Raw genomic sequence first — 22,014 nt, 5'->3', positions numbered from 1 at the left:
TTACATAGTATCTAAGTATTACCGTAAAAATTGTTTTATTGGTTGCACTGGCATAAAAGTTGTTTTTTTCTTTCCCTACATGCTCAATACCGATAAATAAAGAAAGATACACAGGTTTGGTGTCAAAATAACCTTTGTTTGCAACATTTTAGTCCATTAATAATTTTTGTGTTGTTTTCATTTTTAGTTAAATTGCTACAAACTATTCAGTTTCCCATAATTTCTAAAATTTAAAAGTAATAATTAACAGAGCGTAAAATCAAGTTATACATCCAACATCACATCTGTATTAACCTATTTTATTTCAGCTTATCAAGTACCCAAACAAGTTCAAGAACACTTCTTCCCAAAACCATACTTAGACAATAGTTTCAGCTGCATTGTCTTTTACAAAATTGTTGTATTAATTCAAATTTAAAAGAAAAAGTATTAAAATAGTGTTTCTTCATCAATTAAAAAAGGAACAAAACAATAAAACTACAGTGCCACTAAACAGCTAATAACCATCAAACAAAACATTTTAGTGTGCAGTAGAATTGAATTAAATTTCCAGCTGTACAAATACATTCATTTTGTTTTGTTAATCAGAACCATACATATACTTTACAAGTGTACCACTGCGTTGCACTAGCATGTAGAACAAGTTAGTGTGTATTAAAGTCATTCAAAGTGCTCCATTTAAAGACATTTTTTCTACATCGTGCCATAAAGACTTTCCTTCTCTATCAGCTTGTTTTTCTTTGGCCATTTTAAGTTTGTCTTTGTTTCGTCTCCAGTCACGTACTATTCTTCCAGCACTGCGATTGCCATTCATTTCGGCAAATTCAGCATCTTATAATTTCAAACCTGTCGAGTAGCATTTTCATTTTTGTCTCACTGTCCTACTTTTCCAGAATCAAAGTCACATGCTTTATTATAGCATTGCAGTTACAATGAATGGAAGACTTGATAAGTTTCCTCTGCTTTCTAACCAGTAGCTGTTTGCTACGGATCCCAGGGGCTCGCTCAGTCTGAATGTTGACAAATCAATGGCAACAGTGAAGGAGTATAACTGTGACATATTCCAAAGATTGATAACTTTAACCACTATTTAATTTTTTTCCAGGTAGGCACACGTCTGGGTCGAGACGAGGCCAGCCAAGAGTCTGAAAGCTTGCGTTTAACATTCAAAATGACTAAGGGTATTGAGAGTAAGAAATTAAAACTTTTAATTAGAACAGTGGTTTTGTGTTTCTACCTAGCAATATGACCTCAATGCCGTAGATCCTGAAAAAATAAATCGGGTTGTTGACAGTTAAGTTTGAGCCATAACTGTGGCTGTAATAAGCCCATTGTAGCACCGGTACAATAATTTAATATTACCCTTTTAAGGGCCCCGGAAAAATGCCTAGAAAATCGACTTACAACCATTGTTACAGTAATTAACTAAAGCAGTTTGATGTGACTAACGGTTGCAAGTCCAAATTGGTTGTACATCAGCTTGAAAACATAAAACAGTATGGTTATTCAGAACACATGGCATTGCTTGTTTATTACTAATATATACAGCTAAAATGTGTAAGAAATCATGCACAACCCAAGGAGTGAGACTTGAAAAAGTAGCATTTTTTCTAGGATGACTAAGTTCCTTTGTACAGTATGTTCAGTAGGGTGATAAAAGACTGAGAAAAGTTAGAAACGATAAAGGAGGATGATCCTTTAGGAATACTAGTTTTAGATATATTAACAGTAGAAGTAATTAGTATATCCAACCAAGAAAATTACATACGGAAGTCTAAAACAACAGTAAATCATCACCTGGCATTATTTAAAAAAAAAAAAAAAAAAAACGATCAAAGACTTGTTCAAAATTCAAAACAATGTTTCTCAACTGTTTGATGTGACTGGCCTGATTTCAAGTCCCAACATGCTGCTCATGGATCCAAGTAGTTATTATACTCATCTTGGCAGAGCAGTCATACTCGTTGCCCATTTGGTTGGCTCCTTTCCCGCTTCCGATTAAAAACTTCCACACATCCTTCATGTGCAGAAATAAGGTGAGTAAACCCTTCCAAGAAAACTTGTTTCCAACAGGTTTTCTTTGAATCCATTGTTCTATAAATACCCTGGCAAATCAACTTCACATTTACCAACTATTGTTCTTTAAGTGGTTGCCAATCTTATGAAGGTGGAGTGCAAACAAGGTACTGCAAAGATATGCTGGTCTATTTTTAAAACTAATATAGAGCTTGCTGAATTTACGTGTTCCTCCCGGAAGGGCTGGCAAGTATAAGAACTGTTGAACAACTAATTTACCCTTAATTAACCCTACTACAGTAAATTTCTTCAAACACCGATAGTGAAAATTAACTTACAATGTACAAATGCATCGTGCCATAATTGGTAACAGCATATTGCTTCATCTTATAGTGAAGGTAGAGTCTCTACGGCAGGGGTCGGCAATAAATCTCATGGTGGGCCAAATGACCTGCAGGCAGCCGCAGAGCGGGCCACTTACATCTCCTTTCGTTATACTATTTACAGTGTTTTGAATACAGCCGTCAGAAAGACTGCTGCAGGGCTTCTAGGTATGAGTATATCTCCGGTCCTTCTAGTGTTTTCACGCTGTTTTATTTAAAGGGTCTCTCTCTCATATTCCCTGCTCTACTCAATTCCCTCAATTGGCATGCAGCATGCCCTTTTATGGACACTGACACCACCCGCGCATCACCCATTGGCCCATTGATATCCACTCATATTCACACACACACGCAAAACTGACATGCAGGCAGGCTGCTAGGGAGAGAGATTAGCTGGCAAAACAGACTCACATCAGCAGACAACACAGGAAACATTATGTGTACAGTATACGGTTCGTTGTGTTTGCCCCGCCGCTACTATATATGAAGATCATATGGGGAATCCCCCATGACAGCCCCCTTGCGGCAATTTTACAATGAAGTTCCGCTCTCGCTCAGCCCTTGACACAGCCCTATATAGATAGATATTATATACACTACCGGTGAAAAGTTTAAGAACACCCCCATTTATCCAGTTTTTATTGAAATTTAAGCAGTTCAAGTCCAGTGAATAACCTGAAATGGTACAAAGGTAAGCGGTAAACTGCCAGAGGTTAAAAAAAAAAAAAAAGTTTAGGTTACCAAAAACTGAAAAATAATGTACATTTCAGAGTTGTACAAAAAGGCCTTTTTCAGGGAAGTAATGGGTTAACAACTTACAGCTGTTCTGCGACAATGGAAGTAAATTAAGCCTTGAAAGTTGATGCTAACAATTCCTACAGGTGTCCCAACTTTTGTTGATTACTTACAAACCCTCTGTCTGTATAAAAGCAGTGTTGGAACAGACTATGTACCTACACCCTCTTAAGCATTATTTGGACAGTATTATACTGCAGGAAGTAGTATATTGCTCTCATAATGGCGAGAAAAGGGCAATTAACAAAGGAAGACAGACAGACCATTATAACCCTTAAAAGTGTAGGTCTTTCCTTTAGAGAAAGTGCAAAGAAAGCCAAGGTGTCAGTGAGTACAGTTTCCTACAGCATCAAAAGGCACTTGGAAACTGGAGGAAACTGACAGGAAGAGGTCTGGCAGACCCAAAGCCACAACAGAATCAGAAGACAAGTTTCTGAGAGTCAACAGCTTGCGTGATAGGCGGCTCACAGTACAACAGCTTCAAGCACAGCTTAACACTGGTCGAAGTAAGCAAGTCTCAGTTTCAACTGTGAAGAGAAGACTTCGAGCTGCAGGTTTGACAGGTCGAGTGGCAGTAAGAAAGCCATTGCTAAGATGGCAAAATAAGAAAAAGAGGCTTGCCTGGGCCATGAAGCACCGCCAGTGGACTACTGAAAACTGGAAGAAGGTCTTATGGACTGATGAATCAAAATCTGAAATCTTCGATTCCTCACGCAGGGTTTTTGTACGCCGTCGAGTAGGCGAAAGGATGGTCCATCGGTGTGTGACACCAACTGTCAAACATGGAGGAGGAAGCGTGATGGTCTGGGGCTCTTTTGCTGGATCCAGAGTCGGCGACTTGCACAGAGTGAGTGGCACCCTGAACCAAAACTGCTACCACAGCATTTTGCAGCGCCATGCAATACCCTCTGGTATACGCCTAGTTGGTCAGGGGTTCCTCCAACAGCAAGATAATGACCCAAAACATACCTCCAGGCTATGTCAGAACTACCTTAGAAGAAAAGAACAAGACGGTAGGCTTCAAATCATGGAATGGCCAGCACAGTCTCCAGACTTAAACCCCATCGAGCTGGTTTGGGATGAACTGGACAGAAGGGTGAAAGCAAAGCAACCTACAAGTGCAACACATTTGTGGGAACTTCTGCAACAGTGTTGGGAAGAACTTTCCGAACAATATTTGATTTCCATTGTAGAAAGAATGCCACGAGTGTGTTCGGCTGTTATATCTGCAAAAGGTGGCTACTTTGATGAGTCAAAAATTAGACTAAATTTTGTTAAACAAAACGATTCCATGATTTCTTTTTTATCTCCAATTGTTTATTTGTTCTATGCTTTAATTTCAGAGTACATTGAGAAATTAAACTGCGTAAATTTCAATAAAAACTGGAAAAATTGAGGTGTTCTAAAACTTTTGACCGGTAGTGTATATATATATATATATATACACAGTGCCTTGCGAAAGTATTCGGCCCCCTTGAAATTTGCGACCTTTTGCCACATTTCAGGCTTCAAACATAAAGATATGAAACTGTAATTTTTTGTGAAGAATCAACAACAAGTGGGACACAATCATGAAGTGGAACGAAATTTATTGGATATTTCAAACTTTTTTAACAAATAAAAAACTGAAAAATTGGGCGTGCAAAATTATTCAGCCCCTTTACTTTCAGTGCAGCAAACTCTCTCCAGAAGTTCAGTGAGGATCTCTGAATGATCCAATGTTGACCTAAATGACTAATGATGATAAATAGAATCCACCTGTGTGTAATCAAGTCTCCGTATAAATGCACCTGCACTGTGATAGTCTCAGAGGTCCGTTTAAAGCGCAGAGAGCATCATGAAGAACAAGGAACACACCAGGCAGGTCCGAGATACTGTTGTGGAGAAGTTTAAAGCCGGATTTGGATACAAAAAGATTTCCCAAGCTTTAAACATCCCAAGGAGCACTGTGCAAGCGATAATATTGAAATGGAAGGAGTATCAGACCACTGCAAATCTACCAAGACCTGGCCGTCCCTCTAAACTTTCAGCTCATACAAGGAGAAGACTGATCAGAGATGCAGCCAAGAGGCCCATGATCACTCTGGATGAACTGCAGAGATCTACAGCTGAGGTGGGAGACTCTGTCCATAGGACAACAATCAGTCGTATACTGCACAAATCTGGCCTTTATGGAAGAGTGGCAAGAAGAAAGCCATTTCTTAAAGATATCCATAAAAAGTGTCGTTTACAGTTTGCCACAAGCCACCTGGGAGACACACCAAACATGTGGAAGAAGGTGCTCTGGTCAGATGAAACCAAAATCGAACTTTTTGGCAACAATGCAAAACGTTATGTTTGGCGTAAAAGCAACACAGCTCATCACCCTGAACACACCATCCCCACTGTCAAACATGGTGGTGGCAGCATCATGGTTTGGGCCTGCTTTTCTTCAGCAGGGACAGGGAAGATGGTTAAAATTGATGGGAAGATGGATGGAGCCAAATACAGGACCATTCTGGAAGAAAACCTGATGGAGTCTGCAAAAGACCTGAGACTGGGACGGAGATTTGTCTTCCAACAAGACAATGATCCAAAACATAAAGCAAAATCTACAATAGAATGGTTCACAAATAAACATATCCAGGTGTTAGAATGGCCAAGTCAAAGTCCAGACCTGAATCCAATCGAGAATCTGTGGAAAGAACTGAAAACTGCTGTTCACAAATGCTCTCCATCCAACCTCACTGAGCTCGAGCTGTTTTGCAAGGAGGAATGGGCAAAAATTTCAGTCTCTCGATGTGCAAAACTGATAGAGACATACCCCAAGCGACTTACAGCTGTAATCGCAGCAAAAGGTGGCGCTACAAAGTATTAACTTAAGGGGGCTGAATAATTTTGCACGCCCAATTTTTCAGTTTTTTATTTGTTAAAAAAGTTTGAAATATCCAATAAATTTCGTTCCACTTCATGATTGTGTCCCACTTGTTGTTGATTCTTCACAAAAAATCACAGTTTCATATCTTTATGTTTGAAGCCTGAAATGTGGCAAAAGGTCGCAAAGTTCAAGGGGGCCGAATACTTTCGCAAGGCACTGTATATATATATATATATATATATATATATATATATATATATATATATATATATATATATATATATATTAGACACACACACACACTCGACGTCGGTTAACTCAACTGATAGATAACTCAACATCTTCGCTTAATTTGACCGACAATCTTGGTCTGAATTTTCTCCATATAAAATATATGCATCCTGTCTCAATTTTTTAATTCGAAACCAAAGGGATAAAAACTATTAAGACTAGTGGATAACTTCTTAATAATTCTGTATAATGTATATTTGTTAACTTTAGCTATTTAAGCCGTCAAATTAGACAGTACAAGCCAATACGTAAATGTAGTCTACAGTTTGTGCACAGTATGTGGTTGGATTGTTTTCGTAAAAATAACTGTAGTTATTTTATTACAATCTAACTAAGAATTGTACCGAATTTGTAATCGTTTGTAGTATACTGTAATCGATTTATTCACTGCAGTTCTTTCAAACTTTTTTCAGAAGGACATTTAACTACTTGTAAATACTGTAAACGTGTGCATTCTAAATGGCATTCCCGTGGGGTGAAAAATACATATTTCTCTTTTGGAGATTTTATGCTTCACAAAAGCATAAATGGGTAAGCTAGAGAATGAAATCTTTCACTCCAGAGCGTTTGGCATCAGAAAGAGGATTTGTCTTCTGAACTTGCACACCACAAGGGTTTGGTACTTTAGTTAAGAAGAACACACAGTGCACATTAGTGTGTTTTATAGGTTGTGTTTACTTGCTCTTGAGGTAGAGAAATATCCAATACTGTTTACTGTGGTTGACCTAGGTATAAAATGACAAACTAGCATCAGCCAACTCTCAATCCTGGCAAAACAGATTTAAATCTAGACTTGTGGACAATGTTTTGTGATTTTATTGGTTTACCTTTCCTTAATGCAAGACTGAATTGAGCACCTGTGATCAAAGTCAAAGACAGTGAATGAAAGAACTGTCACCCTTTCTTTTATGAAAATACTGAGAAAAATAACATCCAGCTGCCCTGCCGAGTCAGAGAGAATGCTAAGTTGAGGCACTAAAAAGAACAATTTTCAGTTTTGTATGCTTTGTATTCACTTCATGTTTATTCACCAAAGTGTTTCAAACCACAGGAGGGAGAGTTTAGATGTTTGAACTGATGGAGGAAAATACAAAATAATCCTCAAAAAACGATTTAGTCAGCTCTGGCACAGTTTACAAGGAAATTGCTTGGAGGATGTTTTGACTTGCTTCAAGAAGAATCACTGAAGAAGTTACTTTGTAAACCTGAAGATAACAAAGATGGCCAATACTCAACCATCAGTTTTTTTCCTCCTAGTGAGGAACTTTCAAACTTTGAAGTGATTGTTGCAAAATAAAATTACCTGTTGTGCACTTTCATTCATTATGTAGGTCTCAAATGTCCAGTTTTGAAAGAAACACTCTACTGAACTTGTATTCGTTATTTTATATATATATATATATATATATATATATATATATATATATATATATATATATATATATATATATATATATATAGACACACACACACACACACACACACATACATATATATATAGTTTAGGATTATCAGATTTCCACAGTGAAAAATGGAGAGGCTTTTTTTCTTCAATTCACTGACGCCGTAGCAACTCTGAAGCCAAAGATGGCAGTATATAAAACACCACAATAATAGTTTAAAAATTAAACACTGGGTGAATTTATTGCAGATAACTCATTATTGTCAACTAGTCAAATGTACAAAAATGTACAAAAAGCCAGATTTAAACTACTACCATTTAAACATATGGTAAACACAATCAGAATGATTCAACAAATAATCCTTAAGATTGTTTATTTTATTTTTGATTGGCGCTAACACAACAGAATACATTACTCCGCTATTAACTTGCTGAGCATGCCGATGCAGTTTTGTACTGTAAAATAAATAAACAAATACATAATAATAATACTAATACAATAGCAAACAGGACGATTAACAATGTTACTGTTTCTGAAATGAAGGCTGAAAACTGTGACAATCTCAATTTTCCCAGGATGTCTGGTAACCCTAATGTTTTTTGCTCTACTTGTTTCCACAGAATTTGAACTAAACCGCTATAATGTTTACTTCCGAGTCAGGTTACCTTGTATAGTTAGTTTTTTTTATAGTTATGTGCAAAAGGATCGAGTCCAGCTGTTGTTCACATTGAGGTTTAGCAAGCGAACCAGACTCGGTGCATTTGCTAAACAGACCGAGACCACCTTCTTTAGGTGGGCTCGGTATGATTCGTTTCCCAAGCGGACTTTGTTATTCACACTTCACAACAAACGTACTGAACCATACAGTGCGGACCAAACCCTCTAAAACGGACCCAGTGTGGTCACAGCCTTAATGTTGCACTTGTTTGGTCATTTTACCGGAGGGTGAAATTATCCACACCGCTTCTTTCCTGTCATTAACCAAACATCTGTTTCTGCTATTGGCAGACATGCTTTTAGCCAGTAAAATGCATTGACCTAGAACAGTGGAGCACAAAGTGGGGAGCGCAACTATGACAAAAGGGGCAGTTCTGTAATTTAAAACATTTTAAATAAATACATAAATGACAGCTAATTAGTCCAAAGTTCTTACCTTTCAAATGAGTCATTGACGATCACTACAGGACTTGTACAACCTGCGAAATTATGTTTGCGTGTCAGTGAAACTGCACCTAACAGAGCCTGAATTGGCAGCTTCCATGTATGGGCAAGAGTTTATTTTCATAGATTTAATTGCTGAACGATAATGTGTGCAACAAAATGTATGCTAAGAAAAAGGGATGGCATATAAAAAGTTTGCACACCACTGACCTAAGAGACACTGCAGATGTAAAATGACTCAGGAAATGCAAGTGTAACAGTTATCATGAAAATAGGGGTTAGAAAGATAACTTGCTTTACCGTAAAGTAAACAGAAAAATCATGTTTTAAAATGGAAATTCATGTTTACTATAAAATGTGTCTTTCAAAACTGCACATTTGAGACTAATGGGGATACATTTTACTTTTGGATACAGCAGACATAAAAACTATAAGCAAAATGTAGACTAGCATTTTAACTTTACGTAACTTTTACACTGTGATTTCCATATTTACATAATGTAATATTCAAAAGGTTACTATTTGCTGTGTTTATTTAAGCAGTATTCACAAAGCAGGTACCACACTTTTTAGGACAACATGACACCGGTTCTGTTAACTGGTAATTAATTACCTGCCAGTAAAAAGCTAGTGGACCAGCAGAGACTGAAGCCGTCTGTCCGTTTGACTGGCAGCAAAAGTTCTGTGATGGGCAGCTAGAAACATTGAAACATCTAGTGGGTTACATGACATAACACCGAGTCCAAGACTGCGCCAACATCACCGTGAAGGACATTACAGCACCGACCATTACAGCGACTGCCCATAACAACGCTACGACATCACTGCACCAAACTACAATTCCCAGAAGACTCTGCGAAGTTCACAAACGCATCACTTACCAGGAACTTACCAGAGTCAACCTTGTAAAAGGACACAGCTGTCGTGCATTCGTATTGGAGAACTATTCATGGTAAATGACGATGAGTCTGCGTTGCAGTCGGGAGTCTGCGCCTGACGTCACGGGCTGCGTAGACGGAGCTAGGACAGCTGTGGGAGGTTTCCCAGCACAGTCGACTGAGCAAACATGGAGACCGACTTGATTGATTTTCTGATTGCAGAAGAATCGTCTTTTTTTCACCGTTCCCATACAGCTCCATAATAAACTAGACTGGTAAATACGATAAGTAAAACCTCCATGCAACAGAACCGTGTTTCCACAAGAATTTATGTAGTTGGGCTACATATCAATTTTTATTTTGGTTTTTCACTTGTTGCAGAATGATATTCAGCACGTTTATATATATATATATATATATACACACACACACACACACACACATACACAGTGCCTAGCAAAAGTATTCAGACCCCTGACCAATTCTCTCATATTACTGAATTACAAATGGTACATTGAAATTTCGTTCTGTTTGATATTTTATTTTAAAACACTGAAACTCAAAATCAATTATTGTAAGGTGACATTGGTTTTATGTTGGGAAATATTTTCAAGAAAAATAAAAAACTGAAATATCTTGCTTGAAATACAACAAAGGCAGTTTTGGTGCCAAAACAGCATTAACAACAACCACTGTTTATTTCTTCCCTGACAACTGAACGCGCTGAGAAATGGGATGGGGGGCTGGTAGTAAAACCTGGAATGCAACTGCTTTTGCAATTGTGCAATACAAGTCTTACAGACACTGCTAGGTCACATTAAAACCTACTGAGGGGGAGGGTTCCTGGTAAGTGACGCGTTTGTGAACTTCGCAGTGTCTTCTGGGAATTGAATTGTAGGTTGGCGTGGTGAAGTCGTAGCGCTGTTATGGGCAGTCACTGCAATGACCGGAGTGGTTATGGTCCTCGCGGTAATGTCGGCGCGGTCATGGACTCGCGGTGATGTCGTGATACCCCTCTTGTGCACCTCTACACTATGGCCTGTAAAGGCACAAGCAATCGAATGAGTGAATGATTTGGCGCATGCCTGTTAAAGCAAGTCACCGATGGGCCGATTGAATACACCCCCCCTCCTTTCGTTTCATTTGTTTATTTTGTTTTCTTCCATGATGAATCTGACTGACTGTTTTTTACGTGTTCTCTTTAGTCTAGATGTGTCAGTCTGGTCTTGTGTTAGTTTGCACACTCTCCTATCTTCAGTATAAAATGCTTTAATTCACATTGATATTATACATGTAGTTTTCAGTTGAGCTAGAACTACTGTGTAAAATATTTTAATTTAAAATGATACAGCGATATGTTAAATGTTAAACAAGAAAATATATTTCGACTTTTGAAAATAAATTGTTCTAAACCTATGTTCTTTCATTTTCTGCTTAATTAAAAAAACTAAAGCTGCTAAGTGAAATCATTTCATTTGTTTTACTTTCACATAGGCCTATTTATTCTCCTTAACTATGTGTATCATTAGAGCCCCATGAAATTTTTTATTTTAGTTTTTAGTTTTATTTTTCACAAAATGTCGTTTTATTACAGATATACATTAATAAAACAACGTGAATAGATGTGTATCAATAATAGTATAGTATACATCATGTTTTAACTACATACATATTTTTTTTATTAAACATCCTATTTTTTTGAACATTTTGACAAACAGATCTCTCACAGAAAAATAATTTAGTTACCATAATGTCTCATTAGTGGCAGTCACGGTACCGTATAGTCCCCCACTCTTTAATCAACTGCCTATTTACAGTAAATACTGCCCATGCACTATAAAAATACAAATACATATATATATATATATATATATATATATATATATATATATATATACATACATACATATATATACATACATACATACATACATACACACACACACACACACACACACACTGCCCTACTATTGAGGGGCTGTCATAATAATTGCACATACAGCAATCTACCCATTAAACTAAACAACAACAAAAAAAAGATTGGATTTGTATTTCAGTCCCATTGAACTGAAGCAGTATACAACAAGCTTGGGGTTTGTTAGTATTTAAACACTAAGCAAAGCATATTCATTCATTCAAATCCATTCAAAACCAAAACAGCATTTGCTGCAGTGTAAAGCCTGCACCACTTGAAATAAAATAGAGAATTAGCATACTAAGACAAACTACTATACAAGCAAACAAGCCTTATTTTCCCCAAAAGCAATAAACAGCTAATGATGCTTAACGATGGTATCTTTCGACTCCCATTCCAGCCGACAGTTGCAAAATCTGCACATCATTATTTTGTCACCGTCAGCTGTATACATCACGAAGTGCTCAAATTCTTTGCAGCGTTGTTTAATTGTTATGCACAGTTTTAGGATTTTAGAAACAAACTTCTCTTCTCTTTGATCACAATTTTAATTCCCAAACGACTCGCTTCAAATCATACATCTGTGCAAGTGCTAGTTAGAGCTTCCATTTCCCTTCAGACTGTGTCTATGTTGATGGCTGAGCCTTGACAACTATGATTGCAAGTATTTATTAAAGGTATTTTCTGTATAAACCTCACAATTTAAAAATGAATACTTACCATATGGTTACATATATGTTACTGATGAAGTTACTTTATTTTGTTTTTCTACAAAGTAACACGAGTTAAATTAAATCTTGTTTAAAGACAGCACATGCCCAATACAGAATGTGTGACAACCACATTCCTGTGAAGCATCAATTTAATAACTGATGATTATCAAGTAGTTTGATACAATATCCTACAGGATATTTAGACAATAATGAATAATGTCAATATACAGAAAAACTGTCAGTATAATATGCTCTTCTCTTCTTGTGACTAGCCTGGGCAATTGAACAGAAAGACATAGTAGTTGTAAGTAGTAAATTATTGGAAACGTTTGAAAATTTAGAACTATAGGTGATACAGTATGTCCTGTAATACAGGGGAGGATTATCATGCTAATATACTACATATTAGAGAGAGGCAGGCTAGTTATATTTGTGGTTTTGGTCATTACATTTGGTTTCCCCATAAATAAAAGCACAACAATGTATATATAGTTCACTCAAATTGAGTACACAAAGGTGCATACTGTGGATGACTTTTACTAACTTAAACAAGAGCTGGAAATGCATATCGGCAGTAAACACTTGCTATTTTGCTAAAACAGTTGAAGAGGGTTGTTATATTTACTGCTGTGCTCACTAAACCATCATAACCCTAACTTTTTTCCTGTCATCCTCACACTAATCTTTCCTGTTAACCCTCCTATCCCCCGGCTACCTTCCTCCTCTTGCCCTTCCTCTCCTGCTCACTTTTGCCTTGCTCTCTGTCCCTCCCGTTCTCCTTCTCCTCCAACACTTCTCCTTCCTCGTCTCTGTGAGCTACTGTGTCCTCTCTTGTGTGGTGAGCCTCTCTTATCCCCTTCTCTATCCGACACCCTCCTGTCTGCCCTGCTCCCGCTGCCATCAGCTGATTCAAATTGGAAAATATTGTAGAATCTTTCTGCACTCCTATTACTGTGGTGGAAGTGCAGGTAAAAAAAAAATCCTTATGATTATAAAATGCATTGCAATGATAAACACGAAGCATTACGTACAACGATAAGCATTTCACGTTATCCTATGATACATGTTAGGGTAATGATGGAATATTTTGCATGATGTGTAACAACTGGTGCTTTTGTGAACAACAAAAAAAAAGCATCAACAGGAGCCTAATATAAAGGGAACAGAATATCTGATCAGGGGAAAAAAAAACAAACATGAAACTAAATTTTTTAAAAGATGAATAAGAATTAAAACTTGATCTAGACAATCACAGAATACAGTTGTGTACCAAGTATGAAGTGCTAAGTATGTATCGTATGGAAACCAGAAAGTCACATGACCCCAATATAGCTGCCATCTTAGGTCACAGGCCAAAGAGAAGTTTTGTTAGATTTTTCCAGAGGAGTTTCCATTACTATGAAAATAAGAAGTTTAGGAGATAAAGCAGCTAAAGCGGAGGCACAGGTTTACAAATACATAGTTATTTCTATTTTTAAAAATCACTTAATTGTGATTCATATCAACTGCATATCACATTTATTTATCATTCAAAACCCATTTGGTGGACTACAAGGTAGCTATATAGAGATTATGGTCATGTACCACAATACACACCGTAAAACAGGATTTATCGATGGTCACATTTTCTGTAGCACTTCTTTAATTGTTTCAAGATGTTGATAGTTGGATACAGTAAGTGCAAATAGGCAACTCCTCACTTACCCATCCAGTGTTGGAATAAGTGATGGTGGGGGGGCTCCAGGTGGTGGTGGAAAACCTGAAACACATGCAATCTGGTTATCCATCACTCACTTTGAGATAAGTTCACTGCTATTAAACAAGCAGATGTTTCTTTGCCAATAAATAATTTATGACTCTTCCTGACAAAAAAGGCTATCCTAAAAGTCATTCAACGGCCAACTATCAGGAGGTCTTCAAATTTTTTCCAACCAGGTCTAAAGAGAGCAATGAAATAACATTCAATTTGCAGTATTTACATTTGGCGATGAAAAAGAAAACATAATACAAAAATGGCATCCACGTACAAGGGAATGCCAATATTAAACCACATTACCAGTGTATCATAATGGCAACGTTATTAATGAAAAAACATGTTTGGATCACAGTTTTATTACTGGACATGAATAAACTTAAAACACACAATCCAACACAGAGAGGTCGCATTAACGCAAAATTTTGCGTTGTAGACGCAAAATAAATCCATTGGACTGAAAAATATTTTGTCTTGTGTTCACTGGACACACATAATGGGAAAGGGACGCAGACATTCATATTCCTGGTAATCGATTACACTGCAGCAATGACCGTAAAATATTTGCTTGTTTAAAACAAGCAGGCAGTGTGGTCCAGTGGTTAAAGAAAAGGGCTTGTAACCAGGAGGTCCCCAGTTTAAATTCCACCTCAGCCACTGACTCACTGTGTGATCCTGAGCAAGTCACTTAACCTCCTTGTGCTCCGTCTTTCGGGTGAGACGTAATTGTAAGTGACTCTGCAGCTGATGCATAGTTCACACACCCTAGTCTCTGTAAGTCGCCTTGGATAAAGGCATCTGCTAAATAAACAAATAATAATAATAATAATAATAATAATAATAATAATAATAATAATAATAAAACTGTTCTGGAATATAACAGCCTTGATTAAGGTATACTCCAGTCCTGTAGGTGGCAGCAATAAGCCGTTTGGCTTAAGCAGCAATATTAAGGATATTTACTTTTAGACATTTTTGGCGCCAGACCAGTGTCTGTGACAATATGGCGAAGCAGTTATCAATAGGACTTTTTTTGCTAAGCAGTCAACATCTTCTGACTGTACATGTACAGTAGTCTCTGCGGAATACCTCCTAAGAGAACACCTCACCTAAGGAAACACACTTTGGGTGAAACTGATTTTTCCGCATTGTAAATGCTCCAGCTAAAGGAACAGGAACTTTGCTTAAAAAAACATATAGCGATTCGTTCACAATGGATACAGTACTGTTTTGAAGCCTTATAACTCATTATCAAACTTAAATTAAGATGGTTTATTCAGTCTTTTCAAAAGCATATTGTCATCGCGAGAGTGTCTTGAGGCACACGGATTGGTTTCCGTGATCATATCATTGACTCGTTTTGTATTTTGATTTCCATGAGTGCACCTCATTGCTACAAAATGGCATGTAAACAAAATTGTGACACACACCGCTGTTTCTCTTGCTACAAAAAGTTGGAAATTGTTTGAGCTCTTGAAAAAAAACCTGAATCAGACACAAGTCGCAGAGCAATTTGATGTTTCCCGTTCTGTTGAGTTGTTTCACCATTCTGTTAAATAATGTGCATGTCTTATATATTGCTGCTGCATTTTTTTTTAACTTGTGTAGGGGGAGTGTGTCAATTTAGTTTGACAGTTTTATTAACGTTAGCTTGTCTGTTACTTTATTATTATAGTTTATAACATGCATACTTATTCAGTTCATTTTATTATTATTATTATTATTTATTTCTTAGCAGACGCCCTTATCCAGGGCGACTTACAATTGTTACAAGATATCACATTATACATTATTTCACATTATACAGACATCACATTATTTTACATACAATTCCCCATTTATACAGTTGGGTTCTTATTTACTGGAGCAATCTAGGTAAAGTACCTTGCTCAAGGGTACAACAGCAGTGTCCCCCACTGGGGATTGAACCCACAACCTTCCGGTCAAGAGTCCAGAGCCCTAACCACTACTCCACACTGCTGCCCTGATTTTATATGTTGATGCACGTGCAGCACGACAGGTTATATATATTTATTGATTCATATTGTGTCTGGTGGTCAACTCCGTCTTAGAGAACACTTCAATTGCTTCCCGAGGGGGTTCTCTTAGCCAGAGCCTACTGTACTACAGTGACCAAAGCAGTTACAGAAAAACGCAAACACAAAATGTTCTTACAATGGGTGATGAAGTAACCGTGGCGTGTTTATCGAGATGACAATATGTACTGTAGTGTGTGTGTGAAAAAGCTGCTGGGCAAAAGAAAAAATGCATATACACGCAGATGGACAGATTTTCAAGAATCTTCGCTTAATTTTGCTGTTATTGGAATACAGAAAAATATGAAAACACACGTAGATGAAGGCAACAAACACGGTTTAGAATCCTGATAGTATATACTAGCATAAAAAAAAGTGTGTCTGTATTCATATGTATACACAGACAAAGATTGTTTAAAACTATGATATAGCATACAGTTTAAACATTCATAAAAATGTGCAAAAAATGCACATCCCTGGAGTTTATTAGCCTTTGTGTTGACAACTGATTGTGTAGTATCTGATGGATGGGCTGCAAAGTTTTGGGCATGTGCATTTCAGGAGCACATGAACAGAAAAGCTAGCGCGACCTCTGAACACATATTATTCACTTTAGTAGTAACCCTTATTTTTGTTCAAACCCTAACAGTTGATCAAAATCCAATAAATTAACCCTGAGGACATTGACAAGACCTAGTTAATAAAACCTCAGACATCCTCAAGAGAAAATGTTCAAATACTGACCCACCAGTATCATTAATACACATTTTCCAACTATGACTTAACTTAACCCCTTGACCAACACTTAACAGCACAACCAGAGTGATTCCATCCTTAACCTACATCACTCTTATTATTTATGATTACGGATTATTCTTGGACTGTAAAGCGCTTTGAGATGTGTCGCATGAATTGTGCTATATAAAATAATAATTATTATTTATTATTATTTTTATTATTATTATTTTTTTGTAAAATTTAACTACGCCCTTGCTCCGATAACAGCGTAATTGAACTAATCCGAACTTTCCCGTCGTATTTGTTGTACAGTCTGAATCTGAGACTACATACTGAAGTGCTGTTGACCTGATCAATTATTTTTACTGAAAACTGGTGTTACGTGCATGGTTATTTTTCCTTATACCTTGAAATCAGCTCAAATCGTACATTTATAAATCTTCAGTTCCAATACCCGTGCTAACAGTATGCATAATTACAGCTGAAGGAAAACTCAAGGCATTGGTTTGTCTATTTTCTCAGGTCAAACACGGTAGAACAGTTTCATACACTTTTCAATAGCAGACTTTACATTCTACTTAGAATTACAATATCGTCCAGTGTTTTTCTATGCTTCGTTTCTGTACAGTGACTGGAACCCTGGGTACTGGACCAGGCAGACAAGCTTACCAACATTCTTAAAGTAACAGTCAGGCCTGCAGAACCATTACACCAACAGAAGCTTTAGGAACCCCTGACCAACAGTGTGCTATTGCATATAAAAAAAAGCTCTGTAATCCTTCTTACTCACCAACATGTATTTGCTCAATGTGCCAGTTTTATCACTTAAATGTAACAGTTCAAAAATATAGTTACTTGTATTTTCCTTTTTTTTTTTTTTTTAAACTGTATCACTGACAGCAAGGGATCCTCTCAGATGAATATCAAACAACTTTATTGAAACATGTTTCTGTAGTTTATAATATTGATTGACAAAATAAATGCTTTACCTGGAGGTGGTACCGTGATGGGAATTCCTGTAAAAAGAAGAAAAAGACATCAATTAAAAAAAAAAAATTTATAAAAAATAATAAGGAGAAAAGTGTCAGTGTGCGGCACATTAACAAAAGAAGGCTGAATCTTACAATTGGTCGGCATTTATCATTTTACGACATGCAATACATATTCAGTTATGGTACTTCCATGTACTACTCAGGTATTTTACCCAATTTTTTTAAAGCAGTGTTCATACAATCATTAGCATCGGAACAACCCAAATAACACACAGTAGTTTAGTGTTATTTAGATTATTTGTGTTTTTAAAATAAAATGCTGTTAAGCTCAGCAAGCGGACAAAAACAACCCAATTTAAAAGTTGGCACGTTAGGAGCAGGAATTTCAAGAATTAATTTGACATCATTCAACACTTTGATCACAATGGATACATACAGTTAACATTAATAAAGACCACCTGCTGTATGTATTGTTTAATAAAATATGATGCTTTTATAATACAACAATGGTAGTTTTCATCAACAAGCATGTGCCCCAAACCACAGATGATTATTAATTTAAAGGCTGCGCTGAGCTTTTCTTGTGATGTATTTTGCATGGGTAAAAAGATACAAAACTGATACTTATGCATATGAAACGCATGTCTCCCACCCCTAAACATGATTAAAACTGTAAACTTAAATGGTGTATTTCAAACTTAGTTTAAAAAATTTTAAAAAGAAAAAACCCAGATGTGTAAGTTTTTTTTTTGTTTTTTTACACTCCCCTAGATCAAGGGCTTTCCTGAAAGGCATTTGAAATATGGAGTCACAACCAGTTTCAAATGTGCAGCTCTAGCATCTGCTAACAATTTAATATGTTTTTCACAAAAGACCCAGATGTACGGTACATCTTCCACCCCTGAACAACTGGGACATTCTTTTTTACTTTGTTAGAAAGACAAAAAAAAAAGTCACAGAAAAAAAAAAGTCTGCACTTTAAACTTTTCATAGTTTCTATAAAATACGTGTTTAACGGTGGTAGAAAGAGATTTATTAGAAAAAAGAAAGAAATGTTTTTAAATTATCCAACAAATATATTAGATATTTCTACTTGGGTAATACTCAGCGATAAAAGTGAGAAGTAAAAATAAAAAAAGCTGAAAAGCGGCAGGAATCTGGGATCCACTGCCATGTTTGATTTTTTTGCTCAGGAACCCAAATTGAATGAAGTTAAGATTCAGATTACACCTGAAATTAGCATGTATACCAAATAATAAGTGAACTTTAACTGCTGGTTTCACAAACCCAGAGATGCCAATACTTGAGAGTGAACAAAACAGCACCTGCCAAGTTCACCAAAATTAGGTGAATGTTTTATTTATTTATTTATCTATCTATTTACTTTTAGTCAAGTCAGGACAAAATAGGGTGTGTGAAACTTGATGCAAGTATCCAGTCAAATAAAGTTGAGGTAAAATATACATTTAGTTTCAAGTGAAATCAATTTTTTCTTACCGTGCATATGGGCTGAAATAAATGTTGTACAGCATGTCTTATTTTAAAGTAGTTGTTCCTTTGGATCTCAAATGCCGCTTGTTTACATCAGAAAGTCACTCCCTCTTAATTGTTAAAGGTCAAAAAAAGAACTGTGTACACTTTAAATTGTTCTTGTTAATTTCTATTTTTGTGGCACCTTCTTTCCCCCCGTTTTTTTAGCTTTAATACTACTACTACTACTACTACTACTACTACTACTACTACTACTACTACTACTAAATATTGAACCTACAAAAGAAGCCACATAAAATACTTTCAGTGCGGCACACACAAGGCAAGAGCTCTTGAACAAGCTAATCATCCACTGATTTTGGTCTATTTGTAGTACTATGCATTTAATATTGTAAATGTACAGTACTGTGCAAAAGTTTTAGGCAGGTGTGAAAAAATGCTGTAAAGTAAGAATGCTTTCAAAAATAGACATGTTAATAGTTTATATTTATCAATTAACAAAATGCAAAGTGAGTGACAGAAGAAAAATCTACATCAAATCAATATTTGGTGTGACCACCCTTTGCCTTCAAAACAGCATCAATTCTTCTAGGTACACTTGCACACAGTTTTTGAAGGAACTCGGCAGGTAGGTTGGCCCAAACATCTTGGAGAACTAACCACAGTTCTTCTGTGGATTTAGGCAGCCTCCGTTGCTTCTCTCTCTTCATGTAATCCCAGACACTCGATGATGTTGAAATCAGGGCTCTGTGGGGGCTATAGCATCACTTCCAGGACTCCTTGTTCTTCTTTACGCTGAAGATAGTTCTTAATGACTTTCGCTGTATGTTTGGGGTCGTTGTCATGCTGCAGAATAAATTTGGGGCCAATCAGATGCCTCCCTGATGGTATTGCATGATGGATAAGTATCTGCCTGTACTTCTCAGCATTGAGGAGACCATTAATTCTGACCAAATCCCCAACTCCATTTGCAGAAATGCAGCCCCAAACTTGCAAGGAACCTCCACCATGCTTCACTGTTGCCTACAGACACTCATTCGTGTACCGCTCTCCAGCCCGTCGGCAAACAAACTGCCTTCTGCTACTGCCAAATATTTCAAATTTTGACTCATCAGTCCAGAGCACCTGCTGCCATTTTTCTGCACCCCAGTTCCTGTGTTTTCGTGCATAGTTGAGTCGCTTGGCCTTGTTTCCACGTCAGAGGTATGGCTTTTTGGACACAAGTCTTCCATGAAGGCCACTTCTGACCAGACTTCTCCGGACAGTAGATGGGTGTACCAGGGTCCCACTGTTTTCTGCCAATTCTGAGCTGATGGCACTGCTGGACATCTTCCGATTGCGAAGGGAAGTAAGCATGATGTGTCTTTCATCTGCTGCAGTAAGTTTCCTTGGCCGACCACTGCGTCTACGGTCCTCAACGTTGCCCGTTTCTTTGTGCTTCTTCAAAAGAGCTTGGACAGCACATCTGGAAACCTGTCTGCCTTGAAATTTCTGCCTGGGAGAGACCTTGCTGATGCAGTATAACTACCTTGTGTCTTGTTGCTGTGCTCAGTCTTGCCATGGTGTATGACAGTAAACTGTCTTCAGCAACCTCACCTCATCAGCTGAGTTTGGCTGTTCCTCACCCAGTTTTATTCCTCCTACACAGCTGTTTCTGTTTCAGTTAATGATTGTGTTTCAACCTACATATTGAATTGATAATCATTAGCACCTGTTTGGTATAATTGTTTAATCATACACCTGACTATATGCCTACAAAATCCCTGACTTTGTGCAAGTGTACCTAGAAGAATTGATGCTGTTTTGAAGGCAAAGGGTGGTCACACCAAATATGGATTTGATGTAGATTTTTCTTCTGTTCACTCACTTTGCGTTTAGTTAATTGATAAATATAATCTATTAACATGTCTATTTTTGAAAGCATTCTTACTTTACAGCATTTTTTCACACCTGCCTAAAACTTTTGCACAGTACTGTATATTTAAGCACAAAGTTGACATTTTCCGCTTCATTTTATGTTACCATGGAAAAAATGTAACAAAATATAGTGCGAATAAAAACAAACAAACTGCTTATGTCATGTAAGTTTAATAAAAAAAAAATGTTTAAACTTAAAAAGGGTCTGTGTAGAGCATTAATGTTCTGTTAATAAAGTTTAAAAAGACCTCTTGATTTTTCACTGTGTCTTCTATGGGAATCAAATGTCTGGCAACTTCTTGTTTTTCAAAAGATGCTTGTTTAAACACAGGGTGTATTTTATAATTTGCTGAATCGCCATGTTTGTGTCCATCAACATCAGGTCACAAAGAAAAAGCAGACGACAGGCTGTAGTTGTTACTGCGACGAGTATTTCTTATGTCTACGTGTTTTCTGCAGAGAATACGGCTTTCCAGCACCTTGAACCCTCTTGATCCTTAATCAGGGGTTCACATAACCGGTACGCAGGTATGCATGCGGACCAATAAAAACGAAATGCAGACTTAGTTATTGTTGTATAAGATGCAAGTGTATCGTCAATATATTTAACAGGAAAGCATTTATAATAAAGACAGAGACGGTGCTCACGATTTGAAGGTGAACTATACATGCCTA

General features: G+C 37.0%; 1 protein-coding gene across 2 annotated transcripts in view; it reads right to left on the bottom strand.

The window, feature by feature from the left end:
* Positions 1 to 22,014, bottom strand: part of LOC117409039 (pre-mRNA 3'-end-processing factor FIP1) — a 60,247-nt gene that overhangs the window by 11,328 nt on the left and 26,905 nt on the right. For both annotated transcript variants that reach the window (XM_034014565.3, XM_034014564.3), the window contains exons 12-13: positions 17,929 to 17,955; positions 14,117 to 14,171 (exon numbers count right to left, since the gene is read on the bottom strand). In XM_034014565.3, coding sequence (XP_033870456.1) covers positions 14,117 to 14,171; positions 17,929 to 17,955 — 82 coding nt within the window. The remainder of the gene's footprint in view (positions 1 to 14,116; positions 14,172 to 17,928; positions 17,956 to 22,014) is intronic.

This window comes from Acipenser ruthenus, chromosome 2 (assembly GCF_902713425.1).
Source record: "Acipenser ruthenus chromosome 2, fAciRut3.2 maternal haplotype, whole genome shotgun sequence".
NCBI classification, from domain to species: domain Eukaryota; kingdom Metazoa; phylum Chordata; class Actinopteri; order Acipenseriformes; family Acipenseridae; genus Acipenser; species Acipenser ruthenus.
The sequence above is the reverse complement of the archived record's forward strand: the minus strand, read 5'-3'. Positions and strand labels throughout refer to the sequence as shown.